The 19250-nt window shown below is 40.0% G+C and overlaps 2 protein-coding genes across 18 annotated transcripts in view; both read left to right on the forward strand.

Moving 5' to 3' along the window:
• The window catches only part of ENTREP2 (endosomal transmembrane epsin interactor 2), a 481153-nt gene that overhangs the window by 325215 nt on the left and 136688 nt on the right, over nt 1–19250 (forward strand). The window lies entirely within an intron of this gene.
• NSMCE3 (NSE3 homolog, SMC5-SMC6 complex component) lies at nt 5547–7942 on the forward strand. The gene has a single exon (XM_045899553.3). It carries the CDS (start codon nt 6431–6433, stop codon nt 7283–7285), a length of 855 nt encoding a protein of 284 aa, XP_045755509.1. The 5' UTR covers nt 5547–6430; the 3' UTR covers nt 7286–7942.

Here is a 19250-nt window from a genome sequence, read left to right on the forward strand (position 1 = left end):
TAGGAACTTTTCCATTTCACCAAACTTACCTAATCTGTTGTTATATAGTTGTTTATTGCTCATGGCATTCTTTTACAATTTTTTTTAAGATTGGTAGTGATATCCTCTCCTTTGTTCCTGATTTTATTAATTTGGGTGTTCTTTCTTGGTCACTGTAGCTCTTTGTCAATTTTACTGCTTCTTTAAATTCTTGGATCATCTTTAATGAGCTGTTTTATTTCACCTGTGCGAGGTTCTGCACTTCTTTCTTTCCTCTACAGATCATGCTTCTAGAGTTGCTGGCAAGTAGGCTGGCAAGTGGCGAGAGGCCCAGAAGTTTCTGGCACAGCAGACTTTGCTTTTATGAGCCACTGTGAATCAAAGAACACACTGTTTACATGTCTCCTGAGGCACCATGAAGCAGCCTCTTGGAATCCAGGCTCAAAGGGGTTGAAACTGCTCAAGGCCTCTCCCAACATCAAGGCCTGATAGCATTTGACCTGCCTGAAAGGCTTCCTCTGAGGGCAATTAGTCAGCAGCCTGGACAGGCTCTTGAAGGACTACCCTCAGAAAGAAGACAGCTGTAGGCTCGCTCAGAAGGGAGACATGGGTTTCTGCCAGCTGAATACCCACAAGTACCACATGATCCTGGGTCTTCCCAGGCCTTGGGAAGGGGCAGGCTTTCTCCTTACCAGGTACCTAAGCTCTCACTTGCATCTCACGGAGAAGCAGCCTTGTACACTCTCCTTTGCAGATTCTGGAGAACCCATGGCCTTTGTGCACTCTCCAACCTTGAATGCATGCCTGCTTTAGTTGTTGAGTTAGCTCAAGGGAGGGAACCAGGAAGGAGAGGGGATCAGAGACATGGGGTCTGTGCATACCCACCATCTGGCCAGGATTCCTACAGCCATCGCTGGAGTACCTCTGAGTATTATTTCTGGTTTTCTGTTTATAATTGTTGTCTCCTTCAGGACCACCACTTATGCATATATGTAAGGTTTTTCTTGTCTGCCTTCAGTATTTTCATATTTCTTTCTCATTCTTTTATTCTTAATCCATTTCAGTTTGTTCAGTTTTCTCAAAACAACTTATCTGTCTTGCCCCTGAGTATTAGCCTTGTCAATTCTCCTCCTTGGTGCCCTTGCCCTGTGAGTATACCTCTGTTCTAGGCTAAAGTGAAACCTAGAAAAAAAGAATGAGGCTTCTTAAATATGGAGAACATAGCTACTCTAGAATAACAAATACTTTAAAATACGTTCTAGGTTGTCTGAAACTTCTTTTTGCAGAGGTAAATCACCAGATTAGCTCATATGTACATTTTACATGGAAGAACAGTCGGTCTTTCATGATTTCTACTTTGGCCTTATTGCCAGCAATTAAAATCAAAAGTGCATTCCTCAACCACAGAACATGCCAAGAAATAATAAAAATGTCAGATTGTATTCAGATCGCCTCTCATTACATTCAATAACCTTATAGGTAATATTAACTTCGTATAGCTCCATTCTCTTTAAACCAAGTCTCATTCCTTAGTACCCTTTATTCTCCTGCTTAATTGGGTTTGGATACTGTTTAGCCAGAATTTTTCCAGTTTCAAGTAAGGAAAACCAACTGAAAGCAGGTAAAGCAAAAGGAGATTTGACTTGCTTCAATAAGTAGTTACCCCAGAGTTTGACCTTGAACTCAGGATCCAGAAATTCACATGGCAGCATTAAGACTATTTCTCTCTTAGATCTTTGAGTTGGCTTCACCATGAGGCAGGCTATGTCCAAGCAAAGGCAAAGGTGGCTAGGCTTACATCACCACCCAGCTTGTCGGCTTGGAGAAAGAGAACCTATGTGAACCTCTGAAAGGATGTGGATTGGACTTTGAACCAGTTGCTGTGGCTGGCCTGCATCTCATGCACTCAGGAGAGAAAGGTAGAGCCTTACCAAGGTCTCCCAGAGATTGGAAGAAGCAGTTCCTAAAAGGAAAAGATGCAGAACAAGAGGGAAAAACAAGCAAACAAGAAATTTATTGGCCACTATTGAGACCTTATGTGTTTGTAATTTTATAACTCAATAGATTTTAATGATTTTCGTAAGTAAAAGGCCCTGCATAACTGGAAGGTTTGTATTTCTTGAAAAGAGTCTAAGAAGGTGTTTCTGGGCCAAATAGCTGCAGTGCTTGGAAAGAGCTATCTCATCAAGCTACATCTCTCTACCCCCTTCCACCAGCCAAGGAAAGCTCTGTTGCCATTTAAAGTATTCTTCCATGAGGGACAAAGTGTTATCGAGTAGTCCTATTGTGTCTTTTAACCTGTATGGATCTATGTTACGAATGAGTGGACACAAGGGATTTTAGTGCAACCATTAACGTATCTGGAATCCTTTTCCTCCTATCTACTCACCAAAATAGTATCTGCCTTCCCAGCTCCAGCTCCTTTGCTCACATGCTACACACTGTCCCACTTCCTTTCACTGGAAAAGGCAGTGAAGCTGTTCATATATGGTGGCTGCATGCTTTTATCATTGCTTTTCTTCCCCAGAAAGCCCTTACCTGCTTTTTGCAATAGGTTGCTGAGAAAATTTAAAACTTTCTCTGGTTCTGCAAGAAATACCAGTGAATGAAGAGGAGAATCCAGTAGATAATAAAGATGATTAGAGCTTGTTGGCAGTCATGTGCTACCAAGGAGATGAAATAAGGCAATTAATTACTCAGAGACCTCTAAAGAGCAAGTGCTAACTGGTAGGCATTTCTTTGTTTAATGCATTTGAAATCCTAGCTAGCTTAATTTTGCCTCAAAGAATTTTTCCTTCTTTTTCTTTTGGGTCTAGTAATGAAAGTATTAAGGTCATTAACATAAACTGAAAATGTCTTTCTTTTTAAACCACTTGCCTTTATTACTTCACTGGCTGAACAAAGTCACAAATGTCATATTCAAGTCACACTGAATTTACTGAAAATTTGAATGTGTATGACTGCTAGGGCGTGGTGTCACTAGGACGTTAAAATCATTGAGAATATATTTCTCACTTATCTCCCAAGCAAGACAATCAACACTGAATTTCATTTTTAAAAGAAAATAATTTTGGGGCGCCTGGGTGGCTCAGTTGGTTGGGCGACTGCCTTCGGCTCAGGTCATGATCCTGGAGTCCCAGGATCGAGTCCCGCATCGGGCTCCCTGCTTGGCGGGGAGTCTGCTTCTCCCTCTGACCCTCCCCCCTCTCATGTGCTCTCTCTCATTCTCTCTCTCAAATAAATAAATAAAATAAAATAAAATAAATAAAAAAATAAAAGAAAATAATTTTAATAGCACCTTAATATGTTTCTTTCCAGACCTTTTTCTCATTTTTGTGTGTACAAATGTTTCACTTCAGTAAACATCTTTCTACATACAGCTTTGTAGAGTCCTCAGATAGTTTCCTTAACATAAACCCTGTGGAAAGAAGCAAACTGTTATCAACTACCCGGTCCCAGCCTTGTGCTAGGTACTTGGCAAACCTATCTCATTAGTTCCCTGATGCCTGGGTTATTATAGTAGTCCCCCCTTATCTGTGGTTTCGCTTTTTGCTCTTTCGGTTACTCTTGGTCAGCTGTGGTCTGCAAGCAGATGATCCTTCTTCTGACTTATAGTCAGAAGGTCAAGAGCAGCTTAATGCTACATCACAGTGCCTGTGTCATTCACCTCACTTTATCTCATCATGCAGGCATTTTATCATCTCACATCATAAGAAGGGTGACATTTTGAGAGAGACCATATTTACATAACTTTACATTACATATACTGTTATAATTGTGCTACTTTATTATTGGTTATTGTTTTTAATCTCTGACTATGCCTAACTGATCAACTTTATCATAGGTATATATGTGCATGTATAGGAAAACACATAGACTATATAGGATTCAGGTCTATCTGCAGTTTTAGGCATCCACTGAGGGTCTTGGAACATACTCCCTCTGGATAAGGAGAGATTACAGTAATCTCATTTTGTTGATCTGGAAACAGAAAGGAGCATCAGTAGCTCCCCCGGTGGTACACAGATTTCTAATCTAGGTCCATCTAACTCCATACCTTTGCTTTTTCAAGGACATCATATTTATGTTCTCTCTGCTTCAACATATGGTTAAGAGCAGTGTCTGGAGGCACAATATCTTAATTCAGAACCAGATCCATCACTTACTTGCTATAGGACCCCCAAACAGTTAATATTTTCCTCTGTGCCTCAGTTTCTTCCTTTTGACAAGAGAAACCTAATAAACAGGTCTCATAGGGTTGTCATGGTGATTAAATAAAGTAATCCATGTAGACCACTTAGAACAGAGTCTGACCCACAGTTACCTTTGAAATAACTGTCAGCTGTTGTTTCTATGTATTATTATTACTGTTAGTGTTGTTATTACCATCATCACCATCACGACAGTTTTTCCCCAAATATCCATGGCTTTCCATGTCATTCTAAAATGGAGGGTGGTCTGGATGACTTCTCCATACGATGCCTAAAGTTCATTCTAATACTATTATTTTATGTCTGTATTTTCATACCTGAATTCTCCTGGACACAGTATAGAGATACTGGTTTTAGCCAGTATCTTTTCTGACCTATTTTGAGTATGACAATCTGTTGAATTAAGATGCTGCTGAAAGACACTGCAGATTTATACTGAAAATGCAGCCTAATTGTTGACAATGGTTTTCATCTCATTTTCCATTTCTCTGTTATCTGTTGGTTGCTGATTTTTTCTTTCTCTCTTTTTCTTTCTTTTTTTAAACTCAGGGTACAACTGATCCTTCTGGAGGGACCTTTTGCAGAATTCTTGATTGCAGGAGGTTTAACATAAGTCCAAATTTGTAAGGAAAATGAAGCAGATGAATTTTCTCATTGTTAAAAAAAAAATGAATGCCTTGATGATATATTTGTTTTTCTTAGTAGGCTTCTGTCATTAAGATGGATGCTTGAGGATATATTGTTAGATCTTGTGTGGAACAGAGAGTTATTACTCATAGTGTACCAGATCTTAGCATACTTGCATCACAACATGGAATATCATTTTACATTTAGATTTGCAGTTCCAGGGCCATTATCAGATTGCATTTTCGTATTGAATTACAAACAAAAATTTCATGTCACTAACACTTAATGAAATTTTAATAAGGTTGTGTTTTGATACTATTATTCAAATAATGTGTTTTGAATTGCTCTCCTTTGACTATATTTGCATTAAAGAGGAACTCGATTTGGTTCTTTGAAGTTCGCCCACTTTCTGGGCAGCTTTAAAAAGACAGTAGGAAATTCAGTTTCTTCTCTGCAAGTCAGTAAATAGAAAAGGAACGCATTTGCTAAGATCTGCAGAAGTAATGGCAGCAGACTGCAGATGGTTTGAGTTAATTAAATGACTCATGTTGGCTATTAGAGCTGCCCAATTAAATATATATACACAAAGTGCACACATCACAGATGATGAGGACTGACATCCCTGCGTTCTCTTTTCTCTCTTGAGCCCTAAGGCTAAGATATTAAAAATTAAGAAATTTAAGAGATTCACATTATTGCAGTTCTTGATCAGTGATGCCCAAAATTAGATGGGAATCTCTTGAGAGAGCACGTTTCTGTTTGTAGCATTCTTCTTAGCCATTTCTGCTAAAACTGTGGTTGTGGGCCCAAGGCAGTTTACATGAGCAAGTGCTTCCCGAAACGTAGAAGAAGACCTCACTGTAACGTGTTTTATGTGGTGGTTTGTCCTGGTTGTCTAGCAGAGGGAGTTTAATGCATAGACGATAAATACTGAAAGAATGAAAACGCGGTTAAGAGTCTTGCTTGCAAGGCAACGTTGCTTTTACCAAACATTCGTTTTTAATAAACTCTTAGGGGCATTAGAGAAAGTAACTGGTGGTAAATGGTTATGAGGGTCTGAACCTGAGCCGAGGGGAGGGCGTGGCGAAGGCAAACGTAGTTAGGAAATCATCTGGGTCTTTTATTCTTTTTACGTCGTTTTGTGTAGAAGGAAATGCTTTTACTTCACTTTCACGCTCTTACCGTCCTCCTCACCTTACTGTTCTCCCACATTCAGACTTTGAGTTCCCTCCATCTAAGAATATTCGCGATTTTAGAACTCTTATACTCATTTTCTGCAGTACTTGCCTGAGCCCTTGTGGTCCTGAGCTTAGCCGCACACTTGCTTAGTTTTGGTTCCTGTTCTCTGTCCGGGTGGTTTGGCGAGGACAACACCTTAGGTTCCACCGAGAACCACAGCTAAGACTCCACGGCTTTCCGCCGACGCGCCGCGGCCGGGGAGACGCCCCCGACGCAACGCGCAGTCTCCGCCGACGCAGGCGCGGTCTCCGTGATGCAACGCGCGCCCCCTCTGGCCCCGCCCAAACGTGCCGCGCGCCAACCCACAGTTCCCGCTGCGCGCTGCGATCCCGCCGCCGCCGCCGCCGCCCGTTAGGGCTCCCGCAGCCGGGGACATGTTGCAGAAACCGAGGAGCCGGGGCCGGCCTAGCTCCCAGGCGGAGAGGGACTGGGGCCGCGCTGCGGCCGAGGAGGCCCCGAGCACCTCCCGCGGGGCGGGCAGCTCCCGGGAGGCCCGGAGCGCATCGTCGCAGGGCGCCCGCCGGGCCGCGGCCTCCCCGGAGGTGGGGCCCAGGTCCCAGCAGCAGCTGGAGCTGAAGGTGGCCGAGCTGGTGCAGTTCTTGCTGATTAAGGACCAGAAGAAGATCCCGATCAAGCGCACTGACATACTGAAGCACGTCATCGGGGACTACAAGGACATCTTCCCTGACCTCCTTAAACTGGCCGCCGAGCGCCTCGAGTACGTCTTCGGGTACAAGCTGGTGGAACTGGAACCCAAAAGCAACACCTACATCCTGATCAACACCCTGGAACCGGTGGAGGAGGATGCCGAGGTGAGAGGCGACCAGGGCACGCCCACCACCGGCCTCCTGATGATTGTTTTAGGTCTCATCTTTATGAAGGGCAATACCATCAAGGAAACGGAGGTCTGGGACTTCCTGCGTCGCTTAGGGGTGTACCCCACAAAGAAGCATTTAGTTTTTGGGGACCCAAAGAAACTTATTACCGAAGAGTTCGTGCGGCAGCGTTACCTGGAGTACCGGCGGATACCCCACACTGATCCTGTAGACTATGAATTACAGTGGGGCCCCCGAACCAACCTGGAAACCAGCAAGATGAAAGTTCTTAAGTTTGTGGCCAAAGTCCATAATCAAGACCCCAAGGACTGGCCGGCACAGTACTGTGAGGCTTTGGCAGATGAGGAGGCCAGAGCCAGACCTGAGACAGGTGGCCCAGCCCCCTCCTCTTGAAGTCTGAGATAGATTCAGAGGGACTTCTGGGGAAGGTCAAAGGCACTGGGTGAAGGGTTAGGGGTGGGAGGGAGCATATTTCCGTAACGCTTAAATGTGTGTGGCTCTAGGATGTGTTTGCAAACATACGTTCTCTTTTAATGTAAGTTACTTGGTTCCAGCTTTTCACTTTTAAAAATATTAGGAGGGGATTTTGGTTTGATTTGTTTTATCGTTGTATATTTTGGCGTAAAAATTTTGCTACCATTATACAACTGATTGAAAAACTTTGTACCGTGATCTGGAACTGGTGTTTAAAAAAGAGCACATCGGTAAATTGCTTTGGCGCCAAGAAAATAAAAGCGAGGTGGTTATTATCTGGTCTCTTTAACAGTTTGTAAGTTAAAATAAAAACCTTTATAAATTAAAAAAAATGTAATTGTCCATATCCTTTTTTACCTTAGGACAGCTATTTTATATTTATATATTTCCCATGTATATAAGCATTATGCATGGTCTAAGTAATGTACATATTGTATTTTCTCCGAATAGCAATTTTTTTTTAATATTCGTAATTATCACTCGGCTCTGTGACCATTTAGTGCCATATGGTTTTTTCTTTTTTTCCTTTCTTTTTTTGTGGCTATAATTGTAATAAATACTGTATCTTTGAAGCAATTAGGCGTTGTGCATTTTTCAGTCATGGTTCATGAGATACTAATTTCATGATCCAAAACCAGCATCTTAAAAGCATTTTTTTCTTGCTACATATTATTAAGGTAAATAGTGTTTTGTAGAAGTTGGCTTACTTTTATATGTGTGTGTGCATATTGGATCATGATCTAAAATAGAAAATAAATTTCTCACTGGGTACAAAAAAGTGGATAAAACTGTTAGTGATTAACCATGCCTACTTGGGAATCAGACTTCCTGGTTCAGATCCTCGCTTCACATAACTAGCTGTACGAATTTAGGCAGGTTATTTGTATACAGATGTTTCCTCACCTGTAAAATGAGCTGATGATACTCATGCTATGTGTGATAATGTAATTAGATTTGGGAAGTATATGTAAAGTTCCTGGTACAATGCCTGGTGTGGAGGATTTTAGTTGTTCACTTTGTTCCTTAACTTTTTAGATTTGTTTTTTAATCTTGGTCTGGCGTAAAGTTTGTATTGGGGGGTGGTGCTTGGAAAAACGTAACTCACGGTATACTGTGAGTATAGCCCGTATAAAGTAGAGCAGGACAGTGAGACAAAAGATCTCCCCTGGGCTTGAGAGCTAACTGTATTGTGAAAAGGTATGGGTTTTGAGGTTGTCTGACAAACGGAATTTGAATTAGGGCTCATGCTATGTCAGCATGGTGATTTGGGGTACATTTTAAATTCTCTGAATCTCAATTTACCTGTAAGATGGGAAAAACAGTAACTATATCATAGTTTTTGCATGGATTAAATGAGTCTGAAGAAAAGAGCTTCCAATCTCTTCCCATTGTATTCCTCCATAGCCTCTGGCAAAATGCTGCTTATATTCAGAGACTCAACAAATAATTTTTCAGGGGGTGAATAAGTATAATTGTTTGAGAAGGTACTACAAATTAACCCTGAAATGAGATAATTTAGCTAAAAAAAAATGAATTCGATCAACCCTGGACTAAATGCCATCTAGAAGAGTCTATGGTGGGTTTGTAGTGGTATGGAAGAATGTGATAGGTTACTGTGTTTTGTTTTGTTTTTTAATTTTGTTTATTTGACAGAGACAGAGAGGGAACACAAGTATGGGGTGTGGGAGAGGGAGAAGCAGGCCTCCCGCCGAGCAGGGAGCCTGATGTGGGGCTCGATCCGAAGGCAGATGCTTAACCTACTGAGCCACCCAGGCAGCCCAGGTTACTGTGTTTTATTTCATTCTCTTAAATTGGAATTTGCATTTATTTCATCAATGGGATATAATTGGTCCTCAAAGGCATTGCTTCTTGGTTTGCATTTTATTTCAGTGTATAAATTACCTTGTGATTGAGCATCCTGCTTACTGGTCCCTTACTTCACTAACTGCTTTCCCTTCTGGAGTGTTTTAGCACTGGTATTTTCATCTGTATGGTGAAAACTATCATTACGCAGAACCCACGATCAGTTGTCTGAGGCAGATCTCTTCTCCCACTCCCACACTTTTCCATAGAGATGTTAACAGTTTACCAATTTAATGAATTAACCATTTTGTTTCAGATTTTATTTTTTACTTATTTAAAATTTTTATTTATTTTAAGCAATCTCTACATCCAACATGGGGTTTGTACTCACCATGCTGAGATCAAGAGTCACATGCTCTTCCTACTAAGAGATTTTTTTTTTTTTAAGGTTTTACTTATTTATTTGACAGAGAGAGACAGGGAAAGGGGGAACATAAGCAGGGGGAGTGGGAGAGGGAGAAGCAGGCTTCCCGTGGAGCAGGGAGCCCAATGCTGGGCTCGATTCCAGGACCCTGGGATCATGACCTGAGCAGAAGGCAGATGCATAATAACTGAGCCACCCAGGCATCCCCCCTACTAAGATTTTAAAATGTAAAATGTAAAACATTACAGGCAAGATGAAGCCCTGTGTCTTTTGACCCTTCCCAGAGGTGTCAAAAGTTTGTGGATATCATTCCATTGTATGATATAATGCTTTTACCCCCTCCCACACACACCCACCCACACCCACCCACCCCCCCCCCACACACACACACATATGAACAATATATAGTAGCATTTTATGAGCTTTTATGACCTACAGGGCGCATTATACTATACTCTTGCCACTTGCTGTTTTTTTTTTTTTTTTTAAGATTTTATTTATTTATTTGACAGAGAGAGACACAGCGAGAGAGGGAACACAAGCAGGGGGAGTGCGAGAGGGAGAAGCAGGCTCCCCGCAGAGCAGGGAGCCCGATGTGGGACTTGGTCCCAGGACCCTGGGATCATGACCTGAGCCGAAGGCAGTCGCGCAACCGACTGAGCCACCCAGGCGCCCGCCACTTGCTGTTTTAACTCACCTTGTATATGACATTTAGCCACAAAGGTCTGATTTATTGTTTATAGTTGTTCTTTCATGTGGAGAAAAAGTAACAGTTTATCTATTTCCTAATGGTTGGACAGGTTCTTTCCAATTTTTTGCAGTTTGCCTGCAGTGTATACTGCTTCCTTAGGCACATGTGAGTTTCTCTAGTCAGAAATAATTAAAGCAATCATGGGGCATTGCCAAATTGCTCTTGAGCTTGTGTTAAATTACAATCTACCAATATTTTAGAGTTCTTTTTCACTGACCCCCCTTATAAAAATTAGCCCTTCCAGCCCTACTGTGGGTATGTAGTGATAATTTATTGTAGTATTAACTTGCACCTCTAGTTTACTAGTGACATTAAGTATCTTTTGGGGGTTTTTTTTGCCATCAAGTTTTATATCTGTTAGACTTTTTCTATTTTTTATTGATTTGTAAGATTTCTTTATATATTCTGCATATTAATCCCTTGTCATATCTAGTGCAAACAGCTTGTCACATTTCACTTTTTTTTGGTCATACAGATGATTTGGTTTTAATGTGTCAAAATCATCAGTGTTTTATTTTTAAGGGCTATGCTTTTTGTGTAGTGCTTTAAAAAAAGTCTCCCTGATCCTAGTAAGTGTTAAAAATTTTTGATTCTCACATTTATGTTTTTAATATGTCTTTGTATATGATATGAGGTATGGATATAATTTTCATTTTTTTCCTATATGGATTTCCTAGCACCAACTTCTCATAGTTTATCCACAGTGATTTATAATATGCTCTCTATTATATACATCTCCCATATAAATGAATTTTGGCTGGGACTAAATCGATTTATATGATTTCCTATTCCTTTGCCAATACCATGCTATTCTAATTCTATGGCATCATAATATAAGGGGTTTTTCTCCTTTTCAATTCTTACAGCTTTTATTTTGGTCTTGACTTTTTGCATTGGCTTAGAACTGCAATACATTCTTTTTTTTTTAAGTGGCACACTAGGCCTCAAGGATGTTCCTGATTTTAAAGGGAATCATTTTTAAGGTTTTGTATCAACTATGTTTGCTTTTAGTTTTTTTTCCCTATAAATATCTTTACTTGTATTTTTAAATTTCCCCCCTGTTCCTAGCTTGCTTAGAGATATTTAGAAAAATTATAATAGTTTTTTAAAATTTGTATCATGTTCTTTATTAATGTGCTAATGTGATTAAATTTTTGTTTTTACTCTGTAAATTCAGTATACTTTTTAATGAAGTTTAGTATAGTAACACTGATAGGTTTTTCTGATATCTAACAATCCTGGGGCAAATCCTTCTTGTGGATGATACATTTTAAAACAATTTGTTTTTTTATTTGCTAAAAATTTATAAATTTTGGTTTTGGTCATAAGGGGAATTAGCCTCTAATTTTCCTATATTGTATTGCATTATTGGCTTTGAGATTACACTTATTTTTTTATTTATACCCATACTTACAGAAAAGTTGCAAGCACAGTGCAAGGAATTTTATCCTCCCCCCCCCCCCCCCGTGCTATTTGAGTGCATTAGTTATCATGTTTCTTTATTCTCCTTCAGTCTGCAAACAGTTCCTTAGTCCTTCTTTGACTTTTATGATCTCCACACTTGAGGACTACAGGCTGTTATTTTGTAGAACATCTGCAGTTGGAATTTGTCTGCTGTTGCTTCATGATCAGATTCAAGTTATGCATCTCAGCAGGAATACCATAGAAGTGATGCTGTGTTTTTCTCTTTTGGATCCTATCAGTGGCACAAAATTTCAATTTGTCCTGTTGTTTGGTGATTTTGATCACTTTGCCTAAAGAGGTTTTGTTTTTGTTTTTTACCATTCCCCTCCTCTGTGAAATTGTCTGTGTCCCTTTGTAATAAATGAATAAGTTACGTGGAGATACTTTGAGACTTTGTAAATATTCCTCACCAAATTTTCAATTTATTCATTGTCTATTTTTGTCTGTGTAGACTCATGGGTTATAATCTTTTACTATCATTATGTCTTTTGATACTCAAATCATCCCTGATTTGGCCAGTGGGAACCTTATTAAGCTGACGTGTGTCTTCAGCATGCCCCCATCATTCTGAGCACTTCCTTACTTTCTGGATCTGTCTATTATCTACTGAAAACTCTGAGATTACATTGATAACATCATTTCCATTCTAACACCACACAGTTCTTCTAGTTCTGCCCCTCTCTATATTTGTACCTATCTTCTCTCCAACAATGAGTAACTCAGATCCTATTATCCTTACAATGTTGATTTGCTCAATCCCACTGTAAGTAACCAGTCTCCTTTTATGGCTGCTACACCCTCCCATATGGGGATGCCCTTTGCTCCCCAGTGCTGAGCTGACATCCCACAGGAACTGCCCTTCTCTGAGGATACACCCACCTGTCAATGCCTGGGCCTCCAGCTCCCTCCCGGGCCCCTTGCCTTTCACTCCCCTCCCACATGTATCTTGCTCTGTTCCACTTCATGGCTTTAGCACTGAATTGCCCAGGAAATAGAAAACATTGTTCTATTCTCGTAACTGAGTTGGGTTGCTTTTCTTTTGCCATATTATAAGATTACATGTTTTTGAAGGTTTTGAAGAAATCCACCTGTAAAAGGCTGTGGGCCTGGTATTTTTGGTGGGTAGGTTTTTAACTCCTGATTTTATTTCATTAATGGGATGTTCGAATTTTCTCTTCAAATTACTTTCAGTTACTTGTGGGTTTCTAGAAAGTGTTTTCATCTATTTTCTGATGTATTAACCAAGTTTTCTTAGTATTTTCCTTTGATTTAAACATAATTAAAATAAACATCTTGGGGCACCTGGATGGCTCAGTCATTAAGCGGCTGCCTTCGGCTCAGGTCGTGATCCCGGAGTCCTGGGATCGAGGCCAGCGTCGGGTCCCTGCTCTGCAGAGAGCCTGCTTCTCCCTCTCCGTCTGTCTGCCACTCTGCCTACTTGTGCTCTCTCTCTATCTCTCTGTTAAATAAATAAATAAAATCTTTAAAATAAATAAATAAAAATAAACATCTTCACTTACATCCACCTTTGCATTTTCAGCACTATTTTAGCTTTCACTCTTTTTTTTTTTTTTTTTTTTTATCCCCCTAGAGCCAGTTTTGCCAGGAGTTTTGGAATGGGGTCCATTGAGATTTCATATGAATCTAGGTGTTTTTAATATAATACAAATTCTTGGTTTATATCGGCACATAGCTTTACTTTTAGCATGTAAGTAAAACATTGTCATTTATTCCATAACTATATAGAGAATTGTCAGTGTTGCAAGGATCCTATTATTATGAAAACATGATGAGAAAAATGGGATTTTTCATTATTTCCTTCCCGTTTATTTAACAGAGCAAATATTAAATTGACTGGCTATTTTGGAGCTCTGTTGTAGTTTACCCAGCCTTGGGATACTCCAAAGTTTCTGAATATCAGAATCCTGTTCTCTGGTTATAAATTGTCAAGCCCTAAGGGTAGTCAGGGGGGATATAGTGAGCTTCCATACACATTTCTAGGTCTGTTTTATTTGTTTTGTTTTATATGGGAAGAAGCAGATTTGAAAAGGGTTTAAGTGTTATGCCATATGAAGAAAGGACATACAAACCATCTAGAAGTAGTATAATGACACAGCTTGAAGACTGCAAAACAGGCTAATTTCTAAAGATGAGCTGGAAGTGAAACTTAAAGGAAAAAGCTGGACTTTCATGGGAACAGAAGAACACAATGACTGTGTTTATTGGTGAATCTTTTCTTTTCATGGTAGTTGTCTCATTTTGTACCCTTTTGTGAGCGTTTCTGTTTTTCTCACAGGGAAATAGCAGGCCTACACAAGTACCCTCTAAGACTTATTTGGCAATTTTAGGCCTTTTTTTTTTAAAGTAACAAATGTGTCATTGTTTCTTGCCCTTATATAGGATATATTGTAGTTAAATGTGATCGATCAACTGTGTTTTGGAATGTGTGGAGGCAGCAGACATTGATTCCTAGGCTCCAATTCCTATGAGAAATTACTGAGTTTATGACAACTCTAGCCATCATTTGTTGGATTTTTTCCCCCCTGTGTTGCCCTGCATTTGCATTTAGCCCATTATATACTCAGACCCCTTTAATATCTCATTTACTAATACGTGATGTATTTTGTCTCACAAGATACACTTTAAAGGATTGATTAGCTTTTCTGGTTTCAAAAAATTTTCACTGTTAGACCGATAATGTGCCTGAATACACAGATGCGTGTTTAACAACTTAATTTTTCTGTCTTGGTCTCAGATGTTCAAAATAGTTTTTCCTTATTCTAGGACCAAAGTTCATGGAATCAAAGTGGAATTTAAATGATTCTACCACAAAATATCAAAGCTCTGTAGTCACCAAGAATGTGTGTTCATTGCTTACTTGGGATTGATCTGAAAGTTTTGGAAATCTAAGTAGAAGAGTTTTCTATGGACTAGAATCGTATCTTGATGTCCACGTCCCCAGACTAATTTTGGTCTGTACTAACACTTGGAATTGGGTCTAGGAGAGCCACCGCAGCAGTATGATCTGTGAAGATGTAAAGGCAAAGGACCTTTCCCAGGTCAAAGTCATTCCCTAAAATACACCAGATTGTGGGCAGTCGGAGTAGAGTCTGGGTGATTTTCCTGGACCTTGACCAGAGAGGAGAGTCTGCATCTATTTGTTTTGGCATCCACACCACTTTTTACAGCATCTGGCTCCTGGTATAGGCTCAAGATAGGCTGAGTGAGTTAATGAATGAATGGTCCATTAGTCCCCACTGCACAGTTTTATTAGTAAGAGCTGACATTTAGTCATCTTGTCCTCTGCTTGGCACATATGCAGGAAGTGTTTGATGAACTGTCAAGCTGATCTTCAGTGACATTGTTTCTTCCTCCGCCTTGCTTCTTGCAGATACTCATTTCCATTTCGATCATGGTGCAGCTGCTGCTTATGGATTTCTCCCCACAACCTCATATTCATTCAGTAAACATTTTTTCAACACCTCCTGTAGACCACTTGCTGAGAATGCAGTTGTGGCCAGGATACACACAATCTCTGCTTCAACAGCAGAGAATCCAGCCTCATCTACAGGCGTCAATGAAGGGCATCTCAGAAGAGGTCTCAGTATCAGGTGATGGCTTAGGGATGAGCAAGAATCAGGCAAAGGAACCAAGAGGGTAAAGCAGCATGTTTTGGGAAAAGAAAATAATAGAACAGAACCTTGGATTCCAGGAATTAAAGGATACTCACTATGGCTAGATGGTAGAGGGTGTGGCAGGAGACACAGCTGGAAACAGGCTGAGGAAATAGGCAAAGACCAGGTCAGCAATTTACAAGGTTTGCTGGGCCTTGAAAATTCAAACCAAGGAGTTTTATTAAGGCAAGGAGATGCTACTGAAGAGTTTTGAGCAGAGGAGTGACATCTTTCATTCATTCATTCATTCATTCATTCACTCATTCAATAAATATGGATCAATTGCCTAGCTAGGCTCTTGTGGTCATCAGTGAATAAAACAGAGATCCCTGCTCATGATAATCCATTTATATTTTAGTAAGATTATTCTGGTCCCAGAGTCAAGGAAGTCAAGACTGGAGGCAGGAAGAACAAAGAAAAGCCATCCATGGAGACTCAGGTGATGATCATTGAAGCTGTAGAATGGCACCAGTGGGGATGGCGAGATTTTCTATATAGAATTAACAGGACTTGATTTGTTAGGTGCAGTCAGAGTAAGGGAGAGTGAGTCAAAACCCCCTCATACCCCGAACGTGGGAAATTAAGGAGGATGGTAATGCCAGTAGTCGGATAGCATTTCAGGAAGATTTTCCTGATTTCGATTTTCTATGCTAAGTGAGTGTGAGAAGCCTCTGAGCTGTCCAGGTGGACATGTTGAGCAGACAGTTGTTCATATATGGTAGAACAGGTTTGGGAGGGAGACAAAAATAAGAGTCATGAACATAAATGGAGCCATATGTCATGTTCTTAGATAAGGTAACACAGAGGGGATTTACAGTATACGAGCAATAGTATATGGATGTTGTGGCTATTAGGGATGTTCACAAATCATCAGGTTCTTTCTTTTTTTTTATGTATTTATTCATTTTATTTTTTGGTAGATTTTTTTTTTATTAACATATAATGTATCATTTGTTTCAGGGGTACAGGTCTGTGCATCAGGTTCTTTCTTTTCGGGGCATTTGGTAGGACTGTACTTCTTCATCCCTTTGGATGTTGAGTGTGGCCATGTGGCTTCTTTGGCAGATGAAATGTGAACAGATATTGCGTGTGACATCTCCAGCAGGAGCTTTAAGTTCCATGGCTGAGATGATGATAGGAGCAGCACTGAAGTGAAGCCTTCATTGGCTTGAGTGCCTAAGTGAACCTAGGGCAAAACCCATTTGACTTGTTTTGGCCATGTAACAGAAGCAAAAAATACACTTCTGTTGTGTTAGGCCTCTGAGATTTTAGAGTTACTTTTAACCTATCCTATCCTCATTGGTCCAGAAATTGATCCAGAAATCCTACCCTGATACAGAGGAGGTTGGAAAGATAACTAACGTGTTATGTAATGGAAAGGCATTTGGTAAAAGTGACTTTTGTGGTAACTTGAAGAAGCAGATCATACACCTAATGAACCTATAACTCTAAAGTTAGAAAACAGAACACTGGTAGCCTGAATGTTGGTGCCGGTGGCTGCATCTAGCAAAAATTTGAGGAAAGAGACAAAATTGGAAAACACTTGGCTAGTATGTGTTCAGGGATAAATAGAATAGAGAGAATCCAGAAGTGTATGGATATGCAAGTGCTTCTGAATCCCCAACCAGTGAAAAATAAAATGGAGAGACAAAGGCAAATTAAGCCACATTCTTGGGGCAAAGATCAAATCCATGGTATAGTTGTCACCCCCGTTGTCAAAATATATGAATGTATTACAGTGGTTTAGGATGAAGGTTTAACTAGGGGTTGGATGTCCAATATTTTTAAAAGGACAAGATGAGACAAAAAAGTTTAAATGTGGTCTGTCCACCAAAAGCATGAAGACCCAAAGTACACAATCAAGTTGAGAGAGAAAGGGAAACGTGATGGGAGTAAATGTATATATATATATATAAAGCAAATCTAAGATATATGCCTAGAAAACAAGTAAAGGTGGCTATAGGCACAATTCCAAACGAGACTAAATTTAAAAAAATATCCCTAACAATAAAAAATAAAACAAATGAATCTGGGTTCCCAGTTAGTAGCATAGCCATGCATAAAGGAACCCTGGTGACTCTAAAACACCATAATTTGACCACTTTTTCTTGGTAGAATGTACTCTAAGGATAGAAAGAAATATAAAAATCTTAAACTATTTTCAATAATCATGTTTTTGATGCTAGTATTAGTATTGTTATTTTGAGACTGTTGTGTGGCTATCATGAGATTAAATCAGTTGGATAATTGTAATGAGAAATAAGGTTTCTGGCATGGTTGGAAGGAAATAGGGACATAAGGTTGAGGTGATTAAATAAAAACCCTGTAGTTTTTAATTTGAATTTGAATTTGAATCAGAGACATCAATATGTTATGATATAGGGGCGCCTGGGTGGCTCAGGTGGTTAAGCGACTGCCTTCGGCTCAGGTCATGATCCTGGAGTCCCTGGATCGAGTCCCGCATCGGGCTCCCTGCTCGGCAGGGAGTCTGCTTCTCCCTCTGACCCTCCCCCCTCTCATGCTCTCTGTCTCTCATTCTCTCTCTCGCAAATAAATAAAATCTTAAAAAAAAAAAATTTAAAAAAATATGTTATGATATATTGTATCTAACAACTGAAAGTACTGAAAACCATGACCAAGTAGCAAGGGCACCTTTGGCATGAAAAGTGTGGTATCTAAAATACCATTCTCATTGAAAGGAACCAGGCTGTACTGGAGAAATGGCTGGTTCCAGGCCTGGGGCAGGGAATGTGTGTGACAATCTTGGAACATCTTGTTATACTAGAAAGCAAGAAAGCTTTCAGAGTCTACTAGAGTGGTGTCAACTTGAATTGACTCTCTCTTGCTAATGACTCCAGTGATTGAAACATATGGAATTTGTTTAAGTTTGTGGCTCATAATGAATCAAACACACACACACACACTAAACAAACAGTACCTTTGGAGGATGCTAGGGACCCAACTAATTTTTTTTTTTTAAAGATTTTATTTATTTATTTGACAGAGAGACACAGCGAGAGAGGGAACACAAGCAGGGGGAGTGGGAGAGGGAGAGGCAGGCTTCCCACTGAGCAGGGAGCCTGATGTGGGGCTCGATCCCAGGACCCTGGGATCATGACCCGAGCTAAAGGCAGACGCTTAACGACTGAGCCACCCAGGCACCCACCAACTACTTTTTTTTAATAAACATCTGTCAAAGATTATATTTGACTCATTATTTAATGAGGGAACCAGTAAAATGGTACAACCAGTTCAAAGGAGAATTCAAGCAATGTTCACACATAGGCCATCAGAAATGCTGAAATAAATTTACCAATAGATATAAAAGTGGTCAGCATCCATAGGGTGACAACCATTGCATTCCACCAAACAAAATTCATTTATGTTTCTATTATCAAAAATAAGTTACAGGGGCGCCTGGGTACACTAGGCAGGATATCCAGTGTTTTTTTTTTTTTTTCTTATTTGAAAGTTTTTAACAAGTTTTTATGACACTCTCTCCCCTCTTGATCATATTATCTTAAAGATTATTCTTTTATTTATTTATTTTTATTATGTTATGTTATCACCATACAGTACATCATTAGTTTTTGATGTAGTGATCCATGATTCATTATTTGTGTATAACACCCAGTGCTCATTACAACACTTGCCCTCCTTAATACCCATCACCGGGCTACCCATCTCCCCCACCGACCTCCCCTCTGAAACTCTCAGATTATTTCCTAGAGTCCAGAGTCTCTCATGGTTCGTCTTTCCCTCTGATTT

Source organism: Mirounga angustirostris, unplaced genomic scaffold (genome assembly GCF_029215605.1).
Source record: "Mirounga angustirostris isolate CCGP_5_RB_7025 unplaced genomic scaffold, mMirAng1.0.hap1 SCAF_9, whole genome shotgun sequence".
NCBI classification, from domain to species: Eukaryota; Metazoa; Chordata; class Mammalia; order Carnivora; family Phocidae; genus Mirounga; species Mirounga angustirostris.